The sequence below is a fragment of the Callithrix jacchus genome, chromosome 11 (genome assembly GCF_049354715.1).
Source record: "Callithrix jacchus isolate 240 chromosome 11, calJac240_pri, whole genome shotgun sequence".
Lineage (NCBI taxonomy): Eukaryota > Metazoa > Chordata > Mammalia > Primates > Cebidae > Callithrix > Callithrix jacchus.
In genome coordinates this window covers 29,530,865-29,556,593 of record NC_133512.1, presented here as the reverse complement: position 1 = coordinate 29,556,593, position 25,729 = coordinate 29,530,865, and the positions used below count along the sequence as shown (strand labels likewise).

At 43.3% G+C, this 25,729-nt stretch overlaps 1 protein-coding gene across 7 annotated transcripts in view; it reads left to right on the top strand.

Annotated features, from left to right (window-relative positions):
* The window catches only part of CREB5 (cAMP responsive element binding protein 5), a 416,669-nt gene that overhangs the window by 148,497 nt on the left and 242,443 nt on the right, over positions 1 to 25,729 (top strand). For all 7 annotated transcript variants that reach the window (XM_017975230.4, XM_078342509.1, XM_035253540.3 and 4 more), the window contains one exon: positions 18,439 to 18,611. In XM_017975230.4, the coding sequence (XP_017830719.1) occupies positions 18,439 to 18,611 (173 nt within the window). The remainder of the gene's footprint in view (positions 1 to 18,438; positions 18,612 to 25,729) is intronic.

Here is a 25,729-nt window from a genome sequence, read left to right as displayed (position 1 = left end):
GAACTCTCAGCTCAAGCAATCTGCCCGCCTCGGTTTCCCAAAGTGCTGGGATTACAGATGTGAGCGAGCCACCAATTCATTTCTAACTAGTTAGCTCAGTTACACTTGAAGCCTGAATGGAAGTTCCTGTGCAGGTTCATCTCGTTTTGTTATTACTGGGGCCATCCTGCAATGATGGAGACTTTCCTCCAGTGTGTCTGGTCTCTGGTACACTGTACCCATCCGCTGAGGAGGGACAGTCACTGTGAGAGAAGGGTACAGCATGGGGGCTCAAAACAACAAGCAAAATGCCCCTGCTCATAAATGGCCATCGGCAGACAGCAACTCATATGTCTCCAGGGCGGTCTTGAGCCTTCCCCTTGACCTCTTTAATGACATATTTCAGCTGCATGTCGTGTTGTCTTGTGACTTTACTTGTTAGAGCACCATCAGCGTTCGTGCTACCTGGCTTTGCTGGCAGAGAGGTATTTGAAAGATGGGAAGACGGAGAAGGAAGGAGATGGTGCAGGATAATTTGATCTGAGGGGTCACAGTCCGCTAGAGATGGCTTTTGTTCCAGGACAAGGTTAAAATGAGTGAAGTGCAGTGAAGTACAAGGTAGGCACAATCCTGGAGACGCTTCTTACGCAGTAGATGACCAGAACTGCTTCCGGCCGGTCTGGGCACCTCTGTTGGGAAATAGGCCACTCTCCAGGAAGTGTATCCACTGATGACTGTCAACCAGACTGCCCATTCAGGTCTCTGAGCATGGTGGGCGCAATTCAGTTTTCTCTCGCAGCTTTCTTCATGCCAGTGACTTACCTTGAAGGTGGGCTACTTAGGTCTTGATGATAAATTACAAAAACACTAAGATCCTAACATTTTCTAAACAGGAACAACTTCATCTTGCTTCTAAGCAGCTCCAGTTAATTTCTAAATTCTCCAGTCCTGCAGGGACTCACTACTTTCTACCCACCCCTAACTGATTTTTTTATAAAACACAATCCAAATATATCACGGGAGATGCACCATGGCTCTTCCTGTCTTTCAAGTAATGCGCTTTTGTGTAAACACATTGTTTATGAAAGAGCCTTTCATGGATGCTTTGTGTTGCTTTTGCTCAAGAAAATACATTTTAGAAGAATTCTCCCCAGCCTGGCATGTAATGTTTCATTAGCCAACATAACCTTGTTTATTTGCTTTTTAAAATTTTATTTGGGAAAGGAAATCAATTTGCACCCCTGACATGCTGCCAGGTTCCTGTTTATAAGCACACAACAGGCAGCTTGGAGGGGTAAAAATATATAGTTTATGATTTCAGCTTAAGGGTGACACCATCTGCATATGAAACCATAGAGGCAGTCCTGCTTTCCTATCCCTGCAGCCACACTAAAGTTTCAACTTTTTATCAGAGTGTGATCCCAGTGTGCGCAGAGGAAATGGTCCTAATTGTGCTGGGAGCTTTTAGTATGAGGAAAAACTGTCAGAACGAAAGTGATTCTTTGCTGGATTTTGTTGGTTTGTTTTTATTCTCGTTTGTTTTTGGGAAAATCCCTTAAGTGACCAAACGGGACTCAGCCTTGTAACTGTGCTATATTTTGGGGCGCTTGGAATGTCTTTTCAGCATAAAGTGTCCTCAGGCTTCTGTGATCAGAGATTCCTCGGCTGATGGGAGGTTGACAGGATCCTAAGTTCTGTGTATCCATCAAAGAGAATTCCTTTCCCTTCAGCCCCAAGACTGATGTCCAGCACATTGAACTTGACTGTCACTCCTGCCTCTTTTAAGTAGACCCCTGGGCTTTTCTCTTCCCAAAAGTGAAATAATTACCTTACTGACCGAACGTATGGCGATCCAAATGTAAACATGAAATACAGTCATGCCTTCCCCTCTGCGGAAATGACACTCTCTAAAATCGCCCATCATAGGAAACAAAGCAGTGAATGAGCAGTCAGGAGATCTAGATTCTAGTCCTACCCCTGCCTCCATGTAGAAGTGGGCCACTGGTCTGGTCACACCATCTCTTTGGCCTCTCCCTTCTTCTCTGTCAAATCAGGGAGTTGGATTCAAGGTGCTCTATGGTATATTTCAACTCTGAAGTTCTGTGTGCAGGTACCTACATGTTCATTAAAAACATCTTCACCTCAGACATGGGATTTCTTCCTGCCTGTCTCCCAGCCTGCATCTAAGCCAGACCCCTGTTTGGGTTTCTCCATCTGAATTCCTGTTTCTATTGCTGTTGGGGTGGACCCTTCTCCCCTCCTTTTCACTGCCTTTGCTTCCTCTGTGTTAATAATTATTTTCACTTCCATGGATCTGCTTTTTTCTTGTTTCTTTTTATTTTCCTAAGAAAACACCAAAACCTAGATATCAAATCTTGCATATTAAAAGTGTAACTCTACTGGGAAGCACCTATTTGGTTATAGACTCTGTGCCTGGGGCAGGACAAGGTCCCTTTCCATTCCACCCTGCTATTCAGAAGGTCGGCTCTGGGCCACGGCCTCTTGTTGGAGGCCCAGAGGGCGTTTCCATATTTTTAAGTGACCCTTTATTTGGCTGAGCATGCCACAAGCTCTAGGTATGCTTTTATATGTGAATCTAGAATGTTCCCATGAGCCAGCCAAGGAGGGAAGCAGACTTGGGGAGAGCTTGCATACAAGGAGAATCTTTCATTATTCATCTCCACTAGTAATTAGAGGGCACTGTTGAATAGATAGAATTGGATCATGTCACAAAATTAAGATAAAAGACCATGAGCACCCCACCCTGGCTCAGTGTTCCTTCTGTCTCTTCTGCCTTCACTGGTGTGTTGTTCAGCTGGTGCTAGGACTTAGTGCACTAGAGGTCTTCCAGTTGCCATAGATCTGTAAGCTACATTATGTGTGTGAATGTGTAAATAAAAAGCTTCCCCCATATGGTCGTACCTCAACCTTTATCAAATGTGATGGTGTGCAAGGATGTTAGAATAAATGGAGCAACATACAAGACAAGGCATTCATGAAGACTGGCAACTGTCCTCTCTTCCTGTGCCAGCAGATGTGAGATTAGTACTTAGTTACCCAGAGATATCAGTACTGGGTACAAATGCATAACTGACTTGTAGGCAAAGCCACTTCACCAACATGAAGACAATACAAGAAATTCAAGTACTTCATGGTTTTTTTTTTGCCCTGACCATATCTTTTGTTTTGTTTTGAGATGGAGTCTAGCTCTGTTACCAGGCTGGAGTGCAGTGGCATGATCTGGGCTCACTGCAACCTCTGCCTCCCAGGTTCAAGTGATTCTCCTGCCTCAGCCTCCCAAGTAGCTGGAATTACAGATACATACCACCATGCCCAGCTAATTTTTGTATTTTTAGTAGGGATGAGGTTTCACCATGTTGACCACGGTGGTCTTGATCTCCTGACCTTGTGATCTACCCACCTTGGCCTTCCAAAGTGCTGGGATTACAGGTGTGAGCCTCTGAGCCTGGCCCTGACCATACCTTTTACCAATGGTTATAAACCTTTAAAAAGGTTTTTTGAACTGAGATCCTATTTGATTTTTTAGGGCAGATTGTAATTTGTAAATCCATGTATAGGGTTTGAAAACTGTTTTGTAAAGTAACTAGCAAACTATACAGGTGTGAAAAGACAACTGAAAAACATATTTCTTTACATATACGGCTGTCATCGGATTTCTTTATATGTAAATGGACAACACTTAAATATTTAAAAACAGATCATAGAGTAAAATTAAAAAAAGACTAACACATAAGTATGTAGCATAAGAACATGAGCATCAGCACAAAGGGAAAGTTACAAAGTCTTTTGTCCAGGGGCTCACTTCCTGAAAGCTCCAGCAATATGGATGTGGTTCTTATGTGAATCCTTGATTCCCCTGAGATCTCATCTAGAGTTGAGATTTAGAAATATTATTTCTTAGTGTATCAAATAATCAGTAAATTTATTCCAAATTGAAGTTATCAGTAGAGCAAAATAGAATGAAAATGAATTTAAAATGGAATATTATAGAATGTTCCAGTGGCCAAAGGCCAGGGACTTGCAGACTTAGTGTCATATCACAGGAGTGAGAGGTGGCCAGGGAGAGCGCCTTAATAAAAATACAGATGTCACTGACCTTAGTGCTTCTGCTTAGTGAGTCAACTCATACATCCTGGCTGCCTTAGCTAGAGAAATGCAGCTTCTAGATGTTCCATTTTCCTCCTGCTCAGTAATTTTGGCGGAAAGTAGAGTTGAGCTCGGCATGGTAATGGCTTTATGGCACGTAAACACCAGGTGCCAAGCTCTACCTTCTGTGGCTCCCACATGTACAGCTGTTCTTATTACAAGCCTGATTGTCTCACTAGAAGGAATGTAGACAGATAGGAAGCTGTGGTCTTAGAGTGAGACCTGGTTTTCAGGGCGTGTAACTGGGTTCAGAGGAGCCATGCTTGCCCGAGCTCATCTTTGTCGGGTGGAGCCGGGTTACTTGGGCACACCACGGGATGGGTGTGTCTTGGCTTTGTTGCTATTGTTTTTCTCAGTCCAATCATGATTTTTTAGGTGCATGGGTCAATGTAGAGCTAGTTTATTTTTCTGTGTATTAGGATGAGGGCTGATTTTTAAATTCTTTTCCCCCTTCAGACTTATTTTTTCTAATATAAATTTTCTCTAATGAATGTGTATGATGGATATATTGGTGATAAAATAAAAATAACCCAGATTGGGCACAGTGGCTCATGCCTGTAATCCCAGCATTTTGGGAGGCCAAGGTGGGTGGATCATGAGGTCAGGAGATCGAGACCATCCTGGACAACATGGTAAAACCCTGTCTCTACTAAGAGTACAAACTGGGTGTGGTGGTGCACGCCTGTAGTCCCAGCTACTCAGGAGTCTGAGGCAGAGGAATTGCTTGAATTGGGGAGGCAGAGGTTGCAGTGAGCTGAGATCATGCCACTGCACTCCAGCCTGGCAACAGAACAAGACTTCATCTCAAAAAGAAAAAAATAATACAAGTTTAATGAACATGTAATTATATTGGGTATTTTCTGGTTGGCCATCCAAGCCCATTCTCTCTCTTTTGGACTCTGTTCTTGCCCTGGAAGTGTGGTTCATACACACCGTCTGAATGAGCACCTTTAACTGATGTTTTCCTATTCTGTTTGGGTCTATGGCCATGGAGGCATCACTTCAGGCTCCGGGAAGGAAGCAGGGAGAGACTGGGCACCTATTCTCCTAGCTCCTTTGGTTGACTGCTTTCTTTGACCAGGAGCCACAGCTGGCCAGGCGCCTTCTCCCCACATGGTTCTCTCTTCTCCTCTGGTCTTGCTGACTTTTCCCCGGCTTCCTCTCTCTGAGTGCTGGTAACCTCTTCCTTCTCTTACTCTTGTAGGCCTAGGGATGCTAACAGCTCCCTGCTGAAACTGGCCCCAGGGTGTTACACTGTCTGTGGCTTTCCTACAATCTGTTCCCACCTTTGCAAAAAGTCTCTATATTAAATGCTCCTCACGTTACTCAGTTTGAAGGTACTAGCTGTTTCCTACTAGGACCCAGATGTTAAAGTAGTGAAACTCTCTAATTGAAATTGTGCGTTTGTGTGCAGTGTTCTCAGACTAAAGCGTCACTTCCTTTCTGTTTGACTGCCATTTTAGCAATACTGAGAAACAGTGGAGTCTCATGGTCCAATGAGTTGAAATGAAATTTTAGAAATTAAGGAATGGGATAGCTTTACAAGGCAGGGGATTGCACAGGAAAATGAATTTATGACTTTTAAAGAAGTATTTTAAAGATTCGAGATCCCAGAGAAAGAAGTCATAAGAGAGATCGTTGACAATTAAGGAAAAAATAGAACTATTAGGTTTTCTGTTTATTGTTTGTTTTTGAATTCTTTTTGAAGAATAAGGATCAGAAATGGTCTTGTGCTTCTGGATTAGAGTAAGTAAGGGAGGACGTCATGAATGGGAAAGGATAGATAAAGTAAGGGACTAAGTAAAGGGAAAAATGGTTTCAAGGAGGCAGAGCTATAATTTCTGATCAAGTGGCCAGGCCTCATATGTGAGCCTCATTGGAAGGTAACATTTAAGGAAACACTTGGAAGAGGTGAGGGAAGGAACTAGGAATACGTGGGAAGAAGCCTTCCAGTTTAGGGGAAGAGCTGGTGCCAAGACTCCTGTGTGTTTGCAGAGTATCAAGGCGGTCCTCATGAGTCTGCAGCAGCAACAGGGTGATGAAGTAGAGTGGCGGGAAATGAAATCACAGTGGTGAGGGGCGATAGCATGCAGGTCTCTGGAGTACCGGGCAGGAACTGTTAAAAATGGAAACTATCTCAGTGACTCCTATTGCACTAGTAACCCCTAAGGATCTGGAGAACCCAAGTTGTGCTAGGAGAAATTGATGAAGTTTGCTTTTAATATTCAGACAGGATTTCCAGAAGCTTCTTTGGGCCCTGTCATGCCAAGTCGTGGCCAGTGTATCCCCTGTGCCACATAACAAATTCTGTTCGTTTGCTTTGATCAAGAGAAAAATATCATCTCTAAATTCAGATGTCATCAAATAAGACAGACTAGGCCTCTCTTCAAGTTTCTCTGTTGGATTTCTTCGTTTGGTTTTTGCTTTAAGAAAAAAGAAATACTGGTAAAGATGATTAAGTTTGGTTGGAAGCAATGGTGATTCAAAGGTACTCATTCCCTAGTAAAACAACCACTTCCCAGGTAGAAATAGGCGACTAAATTAATACTGATCGTTAAAACAGCAGAGCAGCAACTTACATGCGCAAGTACTAGACAATTTACAATGCAAGGCCATTCATGAAGAGATACCTGACAGGTTCTACCAGAAGTGAAATGAAGCAGCAAGCACCTCTTTTCTCTATTGTTCTGGAGGAGAAAGTCTAGCTTGTAGCACATTTTCCTTCCACTGAAGATAGCATTTCTATTTTATGTTAAGAGTATAATTTGCCAACTATTCCAGAATGCAGGTGCCCAACCAGTGCTCCAGGCGAGGGAGTTTTCAAGCAATTTCATCTTAGCCAGCCCTACCCTCTAGCTCTTTTGGCCAGGAGAGACAGGAGCTGAGAAAGGGGGGCTTGGGCAAGGGAAAGGCAAAGGCGGGTCTCTTCTCAGATCTGTAATATATCATTAGCAGCTTTCCAGAGAGTGCTCCATTTATACTTCTGGTCATTAAGTAGGTATGCATTGGAGTCTCTTTGAAATGCTGAAGAAGTAGACCCTTCAGCATCCTTGTGGTAGTTTTATACATGTCTTATTTTTAGTAACTTTGCAAATTTCTGGTAAGGAAGGGAGAGACGTTTGTTTAGTAATTCTAGAATGGGCCATTTGCCTCTTGCACCGCCAGGCTAGATTCTCAGTGTGCAAATGCTCAGCATTTCTCTGCATGCTCCGTGCCCCTTTCGTGATTTTAAATATCCTGTCTTCTCCTACACTGCACAGGTGTGAGAACTTAGCAACGTCATTGTTGCTGTCTGTTTATCTTCCCCACACCTGCCTGGGGACAGCTTTCCTCCCTTGTTTCTAGTCACTTTGCTTTTTCCTGTAGGTTTTCCATTGACTTGGAAGGACCCTCACATCCATCACTGGCTGTGATTGACAAGACACATGGCACACTGAGGAGACTGTTAAGCTGTGTGCTGGCCTCTGCATATTGATATGACTTAGGATGACTCAAATCAGCAAATGGTTTTTTTTTTTTTTTTTTTTGAGACAGGGACTCACTCTGTCGCCCAGGTTGGAGTGCAGTGGCATGATCTCGGCTCACTGTATCCTCTGCCTCCCTGGTTCAAGTAATTCTCCTGCCTTAGCCTCCTGAGTAGCTGGAACTATAGGTACATGTCAACACACCCAGCTAATTTTTTTGTATTTTAGTAGTGATGGGATTTCACCATGTTGCCCAGGCTGGTTGCAAACTTCTGAGCTCAGGGAATCCACCCACCTCAGCCTCCCAAATTGCTAGGATTACAGGCGTGAGTCACCATGCGGCCAATATTATATTTCTATATTAGGATCTCAGGCTTAAGATGACTGCGTGCCTGACTTAAACAAGAAGAAATTGTGTATCAGTTGTTCTTTAGACACATTTCAACATTTCAACACCTCAAACATCGCACTTCATTTATCTAACCAGTAGTCATTTAGTTCTGTGCCAGGCACTGAGCTAGGTGCTAGCGATAGAAGAGAAGACAAGAGAGGCTATGTTCCTTTCTTCCTGGAACGTATTGCATAGTGAACTGGAAATAGTAGTAAGAACAATTGCACATTGTGAAACACACAATAGATGAAAGGCTTGGGGTGCTGAAGTGGAAGAAAACACATGGAATACCTTTAGTTAGGGAGGCGACATTTAAGATGAACCTGAAAAGGAGAGAGGAAGGGAATCATTCTAACAGTGAGAGGATGTCAGAGCAGAGAACAGCAGGGTTGTAAGATAATATGTATGTCACTAAAGCTCTTTTCAAACCATCGCTGTATCTTTGCAGGTCAAAGGAAGAAGGGTACACTATCCTCATTTTGTACTTGAGAAAATGTCATCAATCAATCAATAAATTTGTTGCTTACAGGATAGGATTTAGCTAGGCAGAGAGAAGGAGAGGAAATTCTAGGCTTGGGGCATGTACAGGCAAAAATATGAAGGTGAAGATTTGAAGTCACGAGTTGTATAATGAATAGACCAGTGTGGGTGAAGTTTAGGGTTTGCACAGGGGATAGTGGTAGGAGATGAGGCTGGAAATAGAAGCCCACCTTAAGTGTGGGCTTTGCCTGATGACAATGGGGAGCTATAGCAGGTTTCAGGGCTGGGGAGTGGCATTAGGAAGGTGCTGAATTACATCAATTAATTGGAGAACAGGGTCTGGAGTGTTCTGGGAGGGACCAAAAGGATTGGAAGCCAGGAGCCAGGCTCCTTTATCAGTAGGAAACAACTGTATGATCAGGACAGGAGGTGATAGATCTCTAAAGCTAGTGGGATGGCAAAGAAGAGGCAAGGCAGATGTGGGAATCATGAAGACAAAATCGACAGACTGGAGAAGTTAAGCAAGATCATGTGTTTACTGATGGAGTTTAGGTGAAAACACAGACCTGCTGACGAGCCCTTTGCCATTCAAAACGCGGTATCATCAGCTCTCGGCAACACGTCTTTCTTTGCTTCCACAGAAAGCACAGAGAGAGTGTGTGTGTGTGTGTGTGTGTGTGTATGAAGGTATTTTTCAGACACCTTCTGAAAAGGATGATGTGTTTTTCATCCCTTCTCTTCCTTACTTTTCACATTCCCTCTCATTTGGAGGCTCACTGTAGTAAGAAGAGTGCTGACGTGACTTTCTCTCATTCCACAGCACTCGTTGTACTGTTCTATATATTCACTCAGCAAACATCTATGTGATGGGCATTGTATTAGGCCCTGAGTATAATCATAGCAAATCAGACCCTGTCCCCATCATCAAAGTGTTGATAGCTAGAGGAAGACTGACCTTAAAAATAATATGTATGCCAGTGTTTCTAAGAGCTTTAAAGGCAATGTGTGTGGGATAAGGTGGAGGACCAAGGAGTAGTTAGCTGATACTATCTGGTAGAGATCTGGTATAAGCATTGATAGTAATGATAATGAGAATAAAGATAATTAGAATAATGGCTGCTAACATTTATTGGACAGTTAATGTGTCCAACATTGCGTTAAACACTGCTTATATTACCTAATTTAGTCTTTACAAAAACTGTATCAGATAGAATTGTCTCTAACAATTGAGAAAACTGAAGTACAGGGAAGCTATAAGCTTATGCAAGATCACACATCATTCATTTATTTGCAGAGTAGTTGAATCCATTGCTATCTACCAAGCACACGGCTTGGAGGCAGGCACTGATTATTTTCAGGTGAACACAGCACTTTTTCTGCTGTAAGAACAGTGAGTACAGTTATGTTGTCTTTTGTTTCTTTCTTTCTTTTTTTTTTTTTTTAGTTGGTGTCTCACTGTGTTGCCCAGGCTGAAGTGCAGTGGTGTGATCTTGGCTCACTGCAACCTTCGCCTCCCAGGTTCAAGCAATTCTCCCTGCCTCAGCCTCCTGAGTAGCTGGGACTACAGGCACCCACCACGACACCTGGCTAATTTTTGTATTTTTTAGTAGAGACAGAGCTTCACCATGTTGGCCAAGCTGGTCTATAACTCCTGACCTCAGGTGCTCTGCCTGCCCCAGCCTCCCAAAGTGCTGGGATTACAGGCATAAGCCACCAGCCTGGCCAGTGATGTCATTTTTAATGGCATGAGACCAGTTTCTAATGCCCAGGAGTTTGGTGGATACATCAGTCACAGAAATTTGCTCCATCTCGATTACGGCAACCTGAATAAAGTAGAGCCCGTTGGGCTCCTTTTAACCCATAAGATTATATTTAGCTAAGACAACCAAGATAGTAACATGGACAGTCCCAGGCATTAAGAAACTGATGAGGATGGGTAAGAATCTTTCTTTGAGAGACACCTGGAAACCGTTTCTCACAGTCAAGGGTGGCACCTGAGAAGGTATTTATTGTCTTGAGTATTTTACTACAGGATTAAATGAATAGCTATAAAACACTTACAGGGATGGTTCAGGGCTCCATTGCCTCAAACCCAGTATTAGAAAGAATGAAAGAGTTCTGGGGATTGGACAGGAGCCTCAGCAAGCTGGGTGGGTATTGCTGCTCAGAATCCTACAAACTCAAGTCTAGAACCTCCCGTATGGAGGTTGTCTGCTTCTGGGAATGGTGAGGGGTCTGAGGCTACCGATGATGGTATCAGTGTGCAAGCTGCCTCTCTACCTACTGCAACGTCTTCCTTCAAGTCAGAGGGAAGCTGCCTGTGCGTGCAGCATGACTTTAAGATAAGGGGCAGGGATCAGCAATTTTGAAATGAACTCAGGGTGTATATCCAAGCTTTTCTAGCGGTGAAGGTGGTGGTGATGACATTGACTCAAATTAGGGGTATGCCAGATAGACTACTATATAATTCTCAGACCACATACCAATATTAATTAATCACTGATTTATAATGCCCATTGTAAGGAGAGCAGGCATATCTTATTTTTTGCCATGTCACTTTCCACACACACACACACACACAGATTTGTACAACAAGACTAATAGAAGCAGTAGGACTTAGTGGTGATGAGCCTGGTTAAGAGTCTGAAGCCAAACTGCCTGGAGCTGAGCTTTCCCCCTTATTGGCTGTGTGATTTTGTCCAAGTCAGTTAACCTCTCTTTGCCTTCATGGCCTCATCTGTATAGGGCTGGTAACTATATACATACCTTCTAGATGGATGATAAGGGTTAAATGAGTTTTCTGACATCCAGTAATGCTGTATCAGGGTTAGCCATTATTAATATTAACATCAGTCATGGGGAACAGCCACCAGACCGTACGTGCTGTCTTTGAGCCTCATGTTCTGGACTTTACTAAAAGGAAAGAAGTACATTTTTGTTGTCAGACACTGTGCTGGGACATCTGTCATCTCACATGATTCTGATACTAATCCTGTCCTTTAGATGATTATCTCCATTTTGAAGATGAGGAAGGTATGGCTTAGAGAACTTGAATTATGTGCCCCAGACACTCTGGAGCTGACGCAAACTTGATCCTGGGTCTGGCCCATTCTAGTGGTTCTGTTTTTCTTTTTTACTCTGGTACCTCTTGGAATTTGTCAGAGATAAGTAGCAAACTGAAAAAAGCAAAATGGATGAATGAATGCATGAATGAATGAACGAACTTCAAGACAGGGTCTCACTCTTTTGCCCAGGTTGGAGTGCAGTGTTGCCATCACGGCCCGCTACAGCCTCAACCTCCTAGGCTCAGGCAATCCTTCTGCCTCAGCTTCTCAGGTACATGGGATCACAGGTATGTGCCACCATGCCTGGCTCATTTTTTTTAGTGAAAAAGCAGAATTCAAATGTGTATATCAAAGCTAGAGTTTCCATAGCCCCTGTGGTTTCCTCTCCCTTCTGAAGAGGTGACCTGAGATGGTTTTGTACCTTGTGTCATCCACCTTGGCCTGTGTGATTGTGCTGCAGAGAATCTAGGAGTGTGAGGAGGTGGCCTGCATGGTCCCTGGTGCTCTCCCCACTCCATGTCTCCTCTGATACCTCACTGTTTCCTTGGTCATGGGGCAGCCTGTCCTCTTAGTAAGATCCAAAAAATACCTGTCCTGATAGATAGCTGGAGAGTGCCAAACAGGGGAGTCAGGACTCTCTAGCCTCCTTTCTATACCTCCAGAAAGCTTAGTAGCTTCCAGAGGGCTAGAACCTTTGTTATTCTGTGAATGTCTTGCATATCTTTTGGATGCAGTTCAGGGATGTTTACATCTGGGAACTTCTGAAAGTCTTCATAACTGCCCAGGCATCATTAAGATGCAGACAACTCTAAGATTGCACAATGCAACTTGTAAATGCGAGTTAAGATGACCCTGGCTCTTTATGGAAAAGCCCATAAAGTCTCCACACTGTGGCAGTTGGCTGGAATCTAGATTTGCAGATAACGTTCCGAGACCTTACGGGAATCAACATCATTTTGCCTGTGTGCTCCAACCTTCACTTTGAGTTGTGGTCCATTCCCTTCGTCCTTTATTACCACACCCCGAAATTACAGTTATTTTTAAGAACATGGATGAATGTTTATGTAGATGGGATTGTTGTTTTGCATTTTGTATTCCAAGCCCATGCATGCAGAAAGACAATTACCACTCTACCTCAAGCTCAGGAGTATGCAATCAAGACTCATTACTCCCCTGCTTCTCATTTCATTCACACCCTTTTGTCTCAGAACAATAATGAATGGAGAGCAAAGCATCCCAAGATACTTGAGGAAAGGAAGAACTTAAAAGGACATGCTGAGAAATGTGAATCAAAGAGGGAGAAATTTCGGTGAAGATTGTTTGTTTAAAGCGGAGCTTTCATCTTTGGTGGTTGGGAGATTGTACTTTGTGTTATATCTGTTTCTTGAATCGTGATCCCTTGGGGTTTGGCAGAAAGCTATAATTTTTGGAAGGCTCACTTCTACAAAAGCTTATGGTTATGGAGAAAAATCAACGTTTGTAGGTCCATGAATCAGAGTCTAGAAAGTCTGTTTGGGTATTTCGTGTCTCATAAAATGTAACATAGGAAGAGACTGTGGAGTGTCAGAGCTAGAAAAGATCATGAAGACCATGTGGTCCAGCCCTCTCCTTTAATGATGAGGCTGCTGAGCCCAGCGAGGTTGAATGATTCATCCAGGTTACATGGTTACAAGGAGGGGTAGGCAAACTGAACTAGAACAGACCTCTTAACTCACAAGCCTGTATATTTTCAACATTATTACACGTTACCAATCATTTGGAAACATCTGAGCCAAAGCACGAACCAAGTATCCTAAATGAGAGAATCTTAGCAATAGAAAAGACCTTGGAGGTCATCTGGTACTATCTCCCTCCTGATGCAGGAATCCTTTTGGTGACATCTCTGACAAATGGCCACTCATCCTGGCTTAACTCCCGTGCCAGGAAGATAAGTACGTTACAGGCAGCTTGTGGTGTCTTTTGGTATCTCTACATATTAGTACATTTGTTCTGACTGAAGGTCATATGTGTACCTTGAAAGTATCACCCCATTAGGAGTGAGGGTGGCCAGAGGTAAGTGGCATGGTATTGGTGATGGTGAAGAGTTTTACTCTTTTTCTTATCTTGAAATAAGGACAGTAATGCCTACCTCAAAGGGTTATTGTGAAGACTAGAGATATGGTTTATAAAGTATCTACCATCTTGCCTTTTTCAATAGAGGTACCCAAACTGTAATTATTATTGACTTTTATCATATGATTCCATTATTAAAATTATGCCCTCTGGCCAGGCACGGTGGCTCACACCTGTCATCCCAGCACTTTGGGAGGCCGAGGCAGGTAGATCACAAGGTCAGGAGTTGAAGACCAGCCTCGCCAACACAGTGAAACCGTGACTATACTAAAAATACTAAAATCAGCCAGGCATGGTGGCACATTACTTGTAGTCCCAGCTACTCGGGAGGCTGAGGCAGGAGAATCACTTGAACCCAGGAGATAGAGGTTGCAGTGAGCCAAGGCCACCGTGCCACTGCACTCTGGCCTGGGCAATAGAACATGACTTCATCTCAAAAAAAAAAAAAAGAAAGAAAGAAATTACGTCCTCTGGAACAACATAGGTTATATCTAATCTTGCAGCTATTTTAAAGCAGTTAGCATGATCCTTTAAGTCTCCTCTTCAGACTCAATATTCTCTGATTCTTCTCTGTTCTTCCTGTGATACATTTTCGATGCCTTCATTGCTTTCATTCACACTTATTTGTCAATTTCCTCCTTAAAATGTGGTGACCAAATGTGGTCAATCCAATGTACTCTACGGTGGAATGATTACTTCTCTAGGTCTGAACGTTTCACTTCTCCTAAAGCAACCTAGATTTATGTTAGCATTTTTGGAGGCCAGATCACACAGTTGGCTCAAGTAAAACCTGATTCTGCTATCCAGAACATTAGCTATGCCTCCCAATTTTGCGTCAACTGCAGATTTGACAAGCATGATTTTTACATCTTTATCCAAGCTGTTGTTAAAAAAAGGTTGAACAAGAAAAGGCCGAAGGCTGAGCTTCGAGGAACACCTCTGGCCCTTCCCTGCATGTTGGCATCCATCCACTAGTTTGGTGACATTGTTTCAACAGCTTCACATCTACCCACCTGTACTGTCAGAAATGACTCTGCAAGATAGAGTCACTCTTTGTGTTTTTGCAATTGGAGATTTAATTTATCCAGAGGTAAAATGCTATTCTTTTATCGATGAAGTTAGGTTTTGAACTCGTAATTGGGACAATGTGAACTCAGAAAGTAATTTCGTGTTTGAGTTACTACGTAATGCTTAAAGAAAAAAAAAATCACCTTCTCTTAATGTGAAATGAGAATACTTTTGCTGGGTTGTTTATTTTTCCAAAATGTTTTGAAATTACTCTTCGGGTCTGGGAGAAGAAGACTGGAGAATTTGCAGATTTTATGCATTGGGTAGAGAAGAGATTATAGAAGAGTTAGAATATGTCTTTCGGGAGCCTTTTCCATTTCTGGTAGAGATCACAGACGTGAAGGGATGGCAGTACAGTGTTGATACAGGAGAGTGTTGGTTAGAATCTTAGATAGTGATTTGTATTCATTTTGGTAATTCTCAGAGAAGATTCTTAAGCTTTTTTGGGGGGAGGGGGTTACTTCTTTCTCTTATTTAACATATTTTACTCTGAAGAATTAAGCCTCTTCTTTGTGCTGCAGCATAAGTCAGTTTTCCTTGTCTTTTTCCATGGTGGATGTAAAGAATGGTGGTCATCAGCACTTGAGCCAAAGTGCTCTAAGATTGGAAGCTCAACTCTCAGCGTCTTCCTTCAATGGACTCTTTAATATTTTTAACAAGGTTTTACTTTTTATCATATACAAGGCTCATGGTGTTTCTTCATAATTCCGATCCTCTCTATTTCCCCAGCCCATAATTGAACCATAACTTAACAAGTATCTTAATATCTCAAACTGCATTATTGCATACTTGCAGATAACAATGTCGACAGACAGGACATTAGCACTCTCAAAAATTGACCAGGGAACAAAAAGGTAATATTTCATAATATGAAATATTCTGATGGAGACACGATGGGGAGTAAAATCGAATTTACTTCTTTCTCTCATTGGGCTTACAGTCCAGGGGAGAAGCAGCTATCAATCAAGCAATCAAAAACAATTGTAAACCATTGTACTGTAAAGGAAAAGGACATGGTGCCCATCACATGGGAGGGTGTGGGCAGGAAAGGCTTGCCTACATGGTGATTGACTCTGAGGTCTGAAGGTGGAGGCAGGGCAAGGGCCTATGCTGGAACTGAGCATGGTTAGGATGAGGGTAGGAAATATCTAGAATGCATGAAGGAGACCAGTTAGGAGATCATTGTCTAGACAAGGATAGAAGACGATGGCAGCTGGGTGTAGGTTGGTGAAAGGATGGATGGAAAGATTGGAAGAGATGAAGGATGCTTAGTTAAACTTGTAGAACTTGGGGACTGCCTAAGAGGGTGACGGAAAAGAGACATCCAGGATAATTTGAGGAGAGTCCATATGTTTTTAGATTCTTTTTTGTGAATTTAAAAATTGTGATCTTAAAAATTAAATTGTATAGCGTCAGTGGCAGCCTCTGGTAACACAGCACAATGGAAGTAATTCTAAAAGGAGAGTCAAAAATGGTTCTGTGCCTTGGAACCATTATTGACAGAGTAGGTGACTATAAACACGATGAGAAACTTTAAGTCTCTTTGAACTTAACAATGGACAAAATAATACCCAAAGTTTCTGACCTCATTAAGACTCAGAAAAATAAGTTTGTTATGGTTCTCTTTTAAAAGAAATAACACAATTTTCTTTATTTCCATTATCATTTTTAGTCCAATTCTTTAAATCTCTAGATCCTATAAAAAGAACTAAAGTGCGTCCCTGCACTGCCACAGATCGCCATTTCCTTTCATCTTACTTTACCCAACCACGGTAATTTCCCACGTCAGAAAAACTTTCCAGTGTATAAGAGAAGTCTTTGGCCTGTGTGTATATGTAAGTCTGTTCCTGCCTTTGGGGTCCCACGATGACACAGTAGGCTCACAGTCTAAGCTGGGTGCCCAGTTTCCATCTGGACTCCTGGCAAACTGTGTGGTCAGGATTTAGAAATCAGAAACCTGGGAAAGGTGCAATGTGATGGACACAGCCACCCCAAATACTGTATATGTTATCACCATCGTTAACACATAGTGCAGGAAATCCTTCTCTTTGCAGAAGAACTTCAAAGGACCACTTCTAGTTCTCCTGGGTAACATTTATTTTTTCTTTGCTAACACCAAAGTGCAGACAGATACATATTTTTCCTTTCGTAAATTGCTAATGACACTCCATTTTTTCCCCTCCCATCTTCGACCCATTGTCCAACAGACCTCTTAAATTTCCACAACCTTCTAGGCTGAAGAGCTGTACCTTGCCATTTATAGAGACTTACTTCTTGCCCTTAGCTATTACTTTGTTTGGCCACACACTTTCTCTTTCTCTCCCTCCCCTCCCCGTCCCCTTTCCCCTCCCCCATCCTTTCCCTCCCCTCCCCCTTCCCATCCCTCTCTCTCCTCCCCTCCCCTCTCCCCTCCTCCCCTCACCCTCCCCTCCCCTCCCCTCTCCTCCCCTCTCCTCCCCTCTCCTCTTTTTTTTTTTCCTTTTCTTTTTTCTTTCCTTTTCAGAGACAGATTCTTACTCTGTCCCTCAGGCTGGAATGTGGAGTGTACAGGGACGATCCTGGCTTACTGCAGCCTTGAACTCCTGTTTTCCACCCATCCTCCCATCTCAACCTCTCAAAGTGCTGGCATTACAGACGTAAACAGTATGCCACTTTCTCTTTCTTTACTGGGTTCTAAGTTTCTTTCTCACCTTTCAGTCCCAATGTGTTGATCAGCCCTCTCTGCTCAGTGTGAATTTTCTCTGGTTGTCCCAGTAACTTTCTTTGCTATGAAGAGCTATCTTTTAAACCAGTTTTATCTTATATACTTTACTTACTTTTGAATTTAAAACAAATAAGCCTTCATTCGAAGTAATCAGAAATAAATACATGATATCAGGCCCTGTAAATGACTCAGGCATTTCATTTGTTCTTTCACTGGTTCATTAATGCTATTAATATACATCTATTGAATGTCTACTATGGTCCAGGCACCACAGGGTAGAGTTGCGAATACAAACATCCTATGTTCCAGAGGAAAAGACAGGGAACAAGTAACTAGACTCTTGATCACGGTGCTGTGTTTCCATTACTCCACGCATTGTGAGAGATGGATTTTATGAACATGCAGCAGGAAGCGGCAACTCTTGCTCTGATCATTGGATCTCAGACACCTTGTCATGTATTCCAGTCATCCATCCTCATTCCATAGATTGTTGAGCTTGTGTCCTGAGTCCTGAGATTATGATTTGGAATGGTAGCGTTTTCTTAAAAAAATATATATGATTGGCCACTCTTATAGGAGTACAAATTTAAAAAAATAAAGAAAGACAGTATGCTTTCCATGCAAAGCAAGATGCAAAATGACTATTCACGAAATCACTGTATTATGCTCTTACCACAAAAATCATTTTCAAATCTGATAATCATCCTCCAAGTCAGAGAAGGCAGGCACTAAACATCTCTGATGCAAACCCCACATCAGGGTGGCAGCAGAGTGATAAGGAAACTTTAAGGTATTTTCTCACGTGTTTTATGCTAAGGGCGAGTAGTTATTTTTCATCTCTTTGTAGCTGTATATTATGACAAGATGAATGGGCCCATGGCTTGCCGGAAGCCATAACTCTCTCTATAGTTGACACCACCAGATTCCCAGTTTTGGCCTTTGAGAGCTTGAGAGTAGAATGAAAACATTGACTCCTCCTGACCTTTCCCCTGTGTCTTCTCTGGGCAGAATATCTCGATGCATAATGCAGTTGGTGGGGCCATGACGGGGCCCGGAACTCACCAGCTTAGCAGCGCTCGGCTGCCCAACCACGACACCAGCGTTGTGATTCAGCAAGCCATGCCGTCACCCCAGTCCAGCTCCGTCATCACTCAGGCACCTTCCACCAACCGCCAGATCGGGTAAGGAGCCCTCCTTGGCTGCCCCTGGGTCCTGGCTGAAGCTCAGGAAATGTTTCTGGACTTTCTCCTGGTTTCTGGTGCTCAGATTGGTTGGTTTTTCTGGCTGGTGTGATATTGGCTAGAGCTCAGAGTCATGCTTTTGATGGGAGAAGGGAGGCGTCTCCACTTGGTAGAAGCTGTTTTGACCCTGGACTTTGGGTGGTAGGGGTGGGGTAAGGAGCAAGTCATTCTGTGTCATCATTTCTTCGAACAAGATTTGTGAACTTTAAGATGACTGTGGGAAAAACCATGGTTGTTATGGAGACCAGAGTATAGTGTGCCGAACACATGCTTGACATAGTGGAGGGAATGCTCTACCAGCTCAGCCTTGTCTCCAGCAAGTGTGCCCTTCCCTTCCTGCGAGCTGCCACACTCATCTGCAGTGTCTCCTGTGTACAGCAACCCCTCCTCGCGTGTGAGAGATAAAAGCTGCCCAGTGGATACTTGAAAGCGCGGACAGTATCAAACCCTGCGTATAATATGTTTTTTCCATCTGATAACTGAGATAGCCATTAAGTGACTACTGGGTGGGGTGTGTCTACAGCGTGGACACGGTGGACAGGGGCATGATTCACATCCTGCGGGGATGGCTTGGGACGCATGAAGTTTCATCATGCTACTCAGAATGGTGAGCAATTTAAAACTTGTGAATTGTTTATTTCTGGAATTTTCCTTTTAATATTTTTGGACCATGGTTAACTGAAATTGCAGAAAGCAAAACTACAGATAAGGGGGACTACCATATTTCCATAGTCGTCCTGCCCTCTGCTCATTCTTTACTGCTTTTCCTTCTCTTTGCTACCTCCATATCAGCCCTCCCCTTCTCTATGTTGACCCATACCGATTCCTGGAGTAGACAAAGCAAAGAAAAGCCCCTCCCTCTCATTTATGCAAATAGACACTACTGAGGCATTGAGGAAAAGTTGGTAGAGAGATCCTGTTCCTGAACCCGACGCACCATGCCATGTGATGGAAAGAGTGTGCGTCCTCTTCTGTGTCCTGCGTTAGCTCTAACCCCTTGCTATGGCAAGTGTGGATTGAGGATCCACAGTCAGGGCATTTCCAGGGAGCTTCTCAGAAACGCAGACTCTGGCCCAGCTTCCTCATCCCCAGAATGAGGATGGTGACTGTTCTTTCCAACCTCAAGAGAGTAAAGATGAAATAAAAGATTTAAGAGCACATGGGTTCTTAGGAAGAAAAGGTAATAACTTTAAGCCAAAGAACTATGATAAAGTTCTCTTGCTGGCTGCTGAGAGCTGGCTGCTCTGTGCTCCCGGAATTCTCTTTTTAAAGTGAGAAGGGGCGCTTGCTGTGTTTGATACGTGCATCAACATTCAGTTTGAATTTTCAGTTGGATATCAGATGTGGTCACTAAAAAATTAGACGCAGCTCCACAATTTGTCAGTGTGTCTTTCCCCTCTTGTTTTTTTTGGTGTTAGAAGAATTCCAGACCCTCGGAATGGATGCAGTGGCTCATGCCTGTAGTCCCAGCACTTTGGGAGGTCGAGGCGGGTGGATCACAAGGTCAGGAGATCAAGACCATCCTGGCCAACATGGTTAAAATCCGTCTCTACTAAAGATACAAAAGTTAGCCAGGTGTGGTGGCGAGTGCCTGTGATCTCAGCTACTCCTGAGGCTGAGGCAGGAGAATGGCTTGAACCCAGGAGGTGGAGGTTGCAGTGAGCCGAGATTGCGACACTGTGTTCCAGCCTGGCGCCAGATCGAGACTCCATCTCAAAAAAAAAAAAAAAAAAAAAAAAGACTTCCAGACCCTGGCATATGACCACTTATTCCTCCCTAGGATGCTCCAGAAGGGGCACTTTGTCTCACATTTTCAACTTACCAGCATGGGCTGTGACACGTAAAGACCCACCTTAAGAAAAAAGAGTTATGAGTAATGACCACATTGTAAGTTTGCTGTGAGTGCGCTTGATTTTCTGTTCAAGAAACAGAATATTAACCTGGCCCTTTGAATGCTTGACTTTGTTGAAAGAAGCCAGTGCTAGGTTTGCAAGTGTCTCTGCTAAAAATTTCCTTTCTTTGCAAACGACCATGAGAGCAAATGTTGCTGCTATCTAAATCGAGAACCCATAGTATGCTGAGAAGGTGGGGTGGATTCATTAAAGACAGCATCTAAATCTCCAGGGATTTCTCCCAAGTGGCTTGGCTTTCAGCAGACAATTCACAGTGAGGCCAGCTAATTATAATTATTTTATTTTCCTTTCAAGGGGAAAAAACATAAAATGTGCTAGAGTTTACTAGCAGTTTCACAGCATTCCTTCCCCCCTGGAGTTCTCCTGCCTCCCTCTCCCCCCCCCCCACCAACCCCCACCAACTACCCTTTTCGAGGCCCTTCGTATTCAGGCATTGTTAGCACAAAGCTGGTCTTTATGAAACAATCTTTTAAGGGCTAGCACTAAAGTTTAAGATGAGTGCTGACTGTGTCAATAATTTATCCAGCTGGCCCCGGACTGTACATTTGGGTGACATTTGTAGGCTGTGTCACCATGCCTGGATGGAGGTGGCTGTTTCTCTAAAATAGATGCCTTTTGGACACACTCCATCTTCCCATTTATTCTCCAGCCTGGGGTGATGCGTGTCACTCCTGGTGTGTCCTAGGAGATAATTGTCACTTTTAGGACACTATCTCATTGCCAAGCCTGAGGGAGGCTATTTCTTTTCTTGAGATTCCTTCCTGGTGTGTTTGCCATGTTGATTCAAACCTACATATCTTGTCTTTTCCATTTTTCTCCATCTAAAACCTTGCCCAGATGATTCTGGAGACTCAGCAAGAAATAACCCAACCCATCTCACCAGTAGATTCAGTATGGAACTCTAGGTGGTAACATTTGGGGATGGTTGACTCTTTTATTTCTCTCAGGAAAGAGGAAATGAGTACTTATTTGAAAACATGAGTTCCCTCTGGAGACTGTGTCTTTAAATGAGCATTTGAAATTGCAGATAGCTTTTTTTTTTTTAACTTTTTTTTTTTTTGAGGCTGCACAGAACCATATTGTAGTAATATTCTGATTTTTATCACAACCTCAAATATTTAAGTGTCAAAATCTGGCCAAGCCACCTGCAAATGTTTGCCATGGCTACTGGCCAACAAAAACAGCAAACAGCAATGAAAGTCTCCATTCAGGCTCAGCGCTTAAGCTGCATCCAGCCAGAAAGGCTGGGACCCACCTGTGCCCACGCACAGAGCTCTTGTGCTACAGCCAGCGGGTGTGTTCAGGGCTGAGACTTTGTGGGAGAGGGGCCCGCCTGGCTCTTGCTTCCCCCCTTCCCTTCCCTTTTAGCAGTGCTTGGCTGCTGCAGACAACCCCATGTTCTCGATCTTTTCTGTCTCCCTCTTCTCGCACTGCAAAATTCAAGCTTTGAGGCTTGAAGGTATTGAGAGAGCTATCGACTTGAAAATGGGAGTAGTGTCAGTTATCACGGGGGTTTGGGGACAAAGGGTAGGCATCCTTGTAAGCATTTGATTTTCATGCATTTGGAACAGGCACTGAGCCAAGCCAGACCAAAATGAGTACAAATGCAAAAATCCAAAGCAGTATGTTCAAAGGGACATTAGACACACAATATGTGCTACTTCCATTCCGCAGCATAGCGACCCGTACCATACCTGATGCCCGGTTCTGTGAAAGAAGTGCCATTACCTCAGAAACCAGAGGTAAATATAAATACCTCAAATTGCTCTTGTGTGGTTGAGCAGGCTAGAAAACCCAGAGCTATAGGGAGAGTGGGAGGCATCCCCAAACTAGTGACTACTTGTGCTTAGTCAAACTGGCAGACGCTCTGTCGGGAAGAGTGTCTTTGGCTGATTGATGGTAGCATTTTCAGAGATAAGTTTCCCAGATGGAAAAAAGAGGGAGCTGTGGAGAAGACAAGTGAGACAGAAAGCAAGCATGTGTTAAATAGAGATAAAATCGATTCTGCCTTGAACCAAATATGTGGCGGAATCCAAACCGTATCTCTCCTCTAGTCATTTTTATTAGCTATCATGCAACAGGCTCATTAATTCAGGATCAAGTCAGCAAAGCATGGGAAAATGGCGGGCAAGTAGGTAGCGCTATTGGAAGTTCACTCACTCTGTGCGTGTCAGTTTTTTATCCTCTAAGACATTTTTGTAGGAGTCAATAATTAGTTGAGTAGGTGGCTCTAATCTTAATGGATCCCAGCTTTCTTAACTAAGTTAATTCTTCCTTATGGGATAAGTGATACTAGATAATTGGCACTCAGCAATTCTTCAGGAGAGCGATGAAGATAATATGGAGTTTGGACTTCTCCAATGGACATGAGTACAGAGTCCTGACAGGTTATGGGAGACACTGCCAAACTGTTCTACACATTTTTTTCTTACCCTTTACTTCTTTGTAGGGCGCTGGCCAAATATATCTAGCATCAGGATAGACAAATGTGGAGAACGGACTGGCCAGCTGTATCAGGAAACTTGGGAATATGTTCAACAGAATGCATATATGAAGACAGGTCTATAAAAAATACTCTCCCTAACTTTACACCAGTTTTAACCCTGGAACATACAGTCCCTCATGATGTGTAGCTTAGGCATTTGGTTATAAGCCCTATTTGCATAGGCTGTACCTAGACAATAGAGACGTAAAACTTAGCAAGAAATTTATATAAAATATTGTAGAAGTAAATCTTGTTTTATGTAAAGATAAAAAGGTGCCAAGACTTCTAAATTGTACCTGCTCTCACCTTTTCCATGCCCTTTTGTCCCTTTTCTCTTTGCAATCCCAGACACTATGTCACGCAGAATATTAGAAGTAGTTCGATGGATGTAACCAAGGAAAACAAGCAACCAAAGCAAAATGACAATGAAAAGAAAAGCCGATTGCATTTCAAAACTTGTTGGTGGCAGAAGCAGTCCTGCTTTTCTCTGTTGGGGAGAGTCGGGTACCTTTGCTGTGTGGGTTAACAATCCTGCCCAGTGTTACATCAAGATGGGAATGCTAATAGATTTGAGGGGTTTCTGTCATTGTTGCAGGGGGTGGGGGAAAGAACAGTAGAGAAGGTGGTAAATGATAACATCATCGAAGGTCATGGTTTAAAGAAGACCTAAATAACAAAGCAGCTTACAGGTTAAGAATGTGTTTGCCCTGTCAACGCACACGTGTTTGAATCCAATTTTAAGCATTTTCTAAAGCTCCTTGAATGAAACGGAGCATGAGTAAGAGTGTCACCATCTACCATGGGCTAATGTGGGGACATTCAGGCTAGCCTCCTTCCTGATGGAGGCAGTGGGGCAGCAGGTCCCGGCTTGTCACTAGTTCTCAGCCCTTAGCCAGGACAACTTGAAGCCCCTTTGAGTAATGCAGACCAGAAGCCATTATTTCCTGCTTTGTGTTTTGCTGAATATCACAGCTATGAACATAGCTTTATTATTGGAAAGTTGCTGGATCTTTCACAGCCCCAAGAACATTTATGAGGGCCCTTCCGGGGGATGCTTTCTGGGAGGGTTGACAGATTTAACCATATGGCTCCCGTTAAATCCCATGCGGAGCCTTGAGAAATTACCTCTGACAAGGGGGCCAGCCGCCTTCCACTCACAGGGTTTTATGTGTGGAACGAAACATTAAGTACTGATACTTGAGGAAATATAATGTTTCTTAACATTCAAAAGTTGTAACACCACTGGTATTGTGGTCAGATGAAGGGGGTAGAGCCAGAACATGGGAACACATGGCTGGGTATTCCAAGAGGCAGAAAAATACCCCAGCTCTCATCTCCGAATCTGGTTCTTGCCTGTGATTCCTCAGGCAAGCATTGTGTCTTAGTGTTGTCTCAGCTTCCTATCTGGAACACAGCAAGGCCACCCTACTTGGGAGAGAAAATCAGGGGTAACTCTGCGATGGCTCAAGCCCTTTGTTAGAAAGGAACTTGATACTGACACAAAAGAAGAGGAAGGAAGCTAATATGTATTCAGTATCTATTATGTGCCAGGCACTGAGCTAGCTTTGCATGTTATTTCCCGTAATGCTTCAATAGCTCAGAGAGGTGTCTCTTATTTACCCCAATATTATTGCTCCAAGAAGGAAAGTAACTTGTCCAAAGTCACCCAGCCAGTGAGATAAACAGAGTTTTGAGTGTAAGTCTATTGGACTCAAAAGCACGTTTTCCCATGCTCCTGAACTTGGCAATACCAGTGCCGTGGGAGACGCATGACCATGCCTGAGACAGGGAGAATCCTCTATGCACTGGAGTTAGCCATTGCTCAGTCTATCTGGTTACAGTGTCAAACACTTCCTCCCCTCATGTGTAAGAAAACCAAAGCATCACAGAAGTGAACGGCTTTGTCTCCAACATTTGGTTGCTCTATATTTGGCTTCTTAGCTTGCAGGAAGACCTCTATTCCCTGCCCAGATGCAGTTCAGCCTCCAGATTTGTTCCAGTACCTGAGGGGACAGGTGACTTTGCCCATGAGCTCCTCTTAGAGGAAGACTTCATTTCTGGAGCTTCCACACAGAATCTGGCAGAATCTCAGAGTTCCTGAAGCTTCCCTCTAAGTGTCTTGGTGTGCATTTCCTGTCTTCTATTTTTGGAAAAGACAGTCACTAGTGAGGGACTGCTTCTACAGCAGCTAGCCTGGGATCATCCTTTCTGTGCTTACAGTAAATCTAGACACTTGTTCTTTTGTGCAGCATATTGAAAAGATATGCCTGGAAGACAAGAGCTTGCTCGGAGCAAAACCATGTCAGGTCAGAGGGGAGTTAAGGAAAAGCATTGTCGTGGGTTCAGAGGTCACAGGTTTTAGACATTCAGGGTCTGCCATTTAAAAGGTTTCCAGCCTTGGCCAAGCGCTTAGCTTCCCCAGGCCTGGTTTCCTTCACGTACATAAAAAGGGGTTAGCCAATTAATTGAGTCAGTCTCAGCTCCAAAATTCTCATTCCCTACTTCTTTTCTGTCTCAAATTTATTCTCTCTTTTGGTTTGTTTTCCTCCAGGAGCCAAGTCTGGCAGAAGCTCTAGATTATCTGACCTCCTAGATAGGTTCACCATTCCCAGAGAGTGAGGACAGAAGAGGTTTTGGGCAGAGATGGCAGTAAAAGGCAA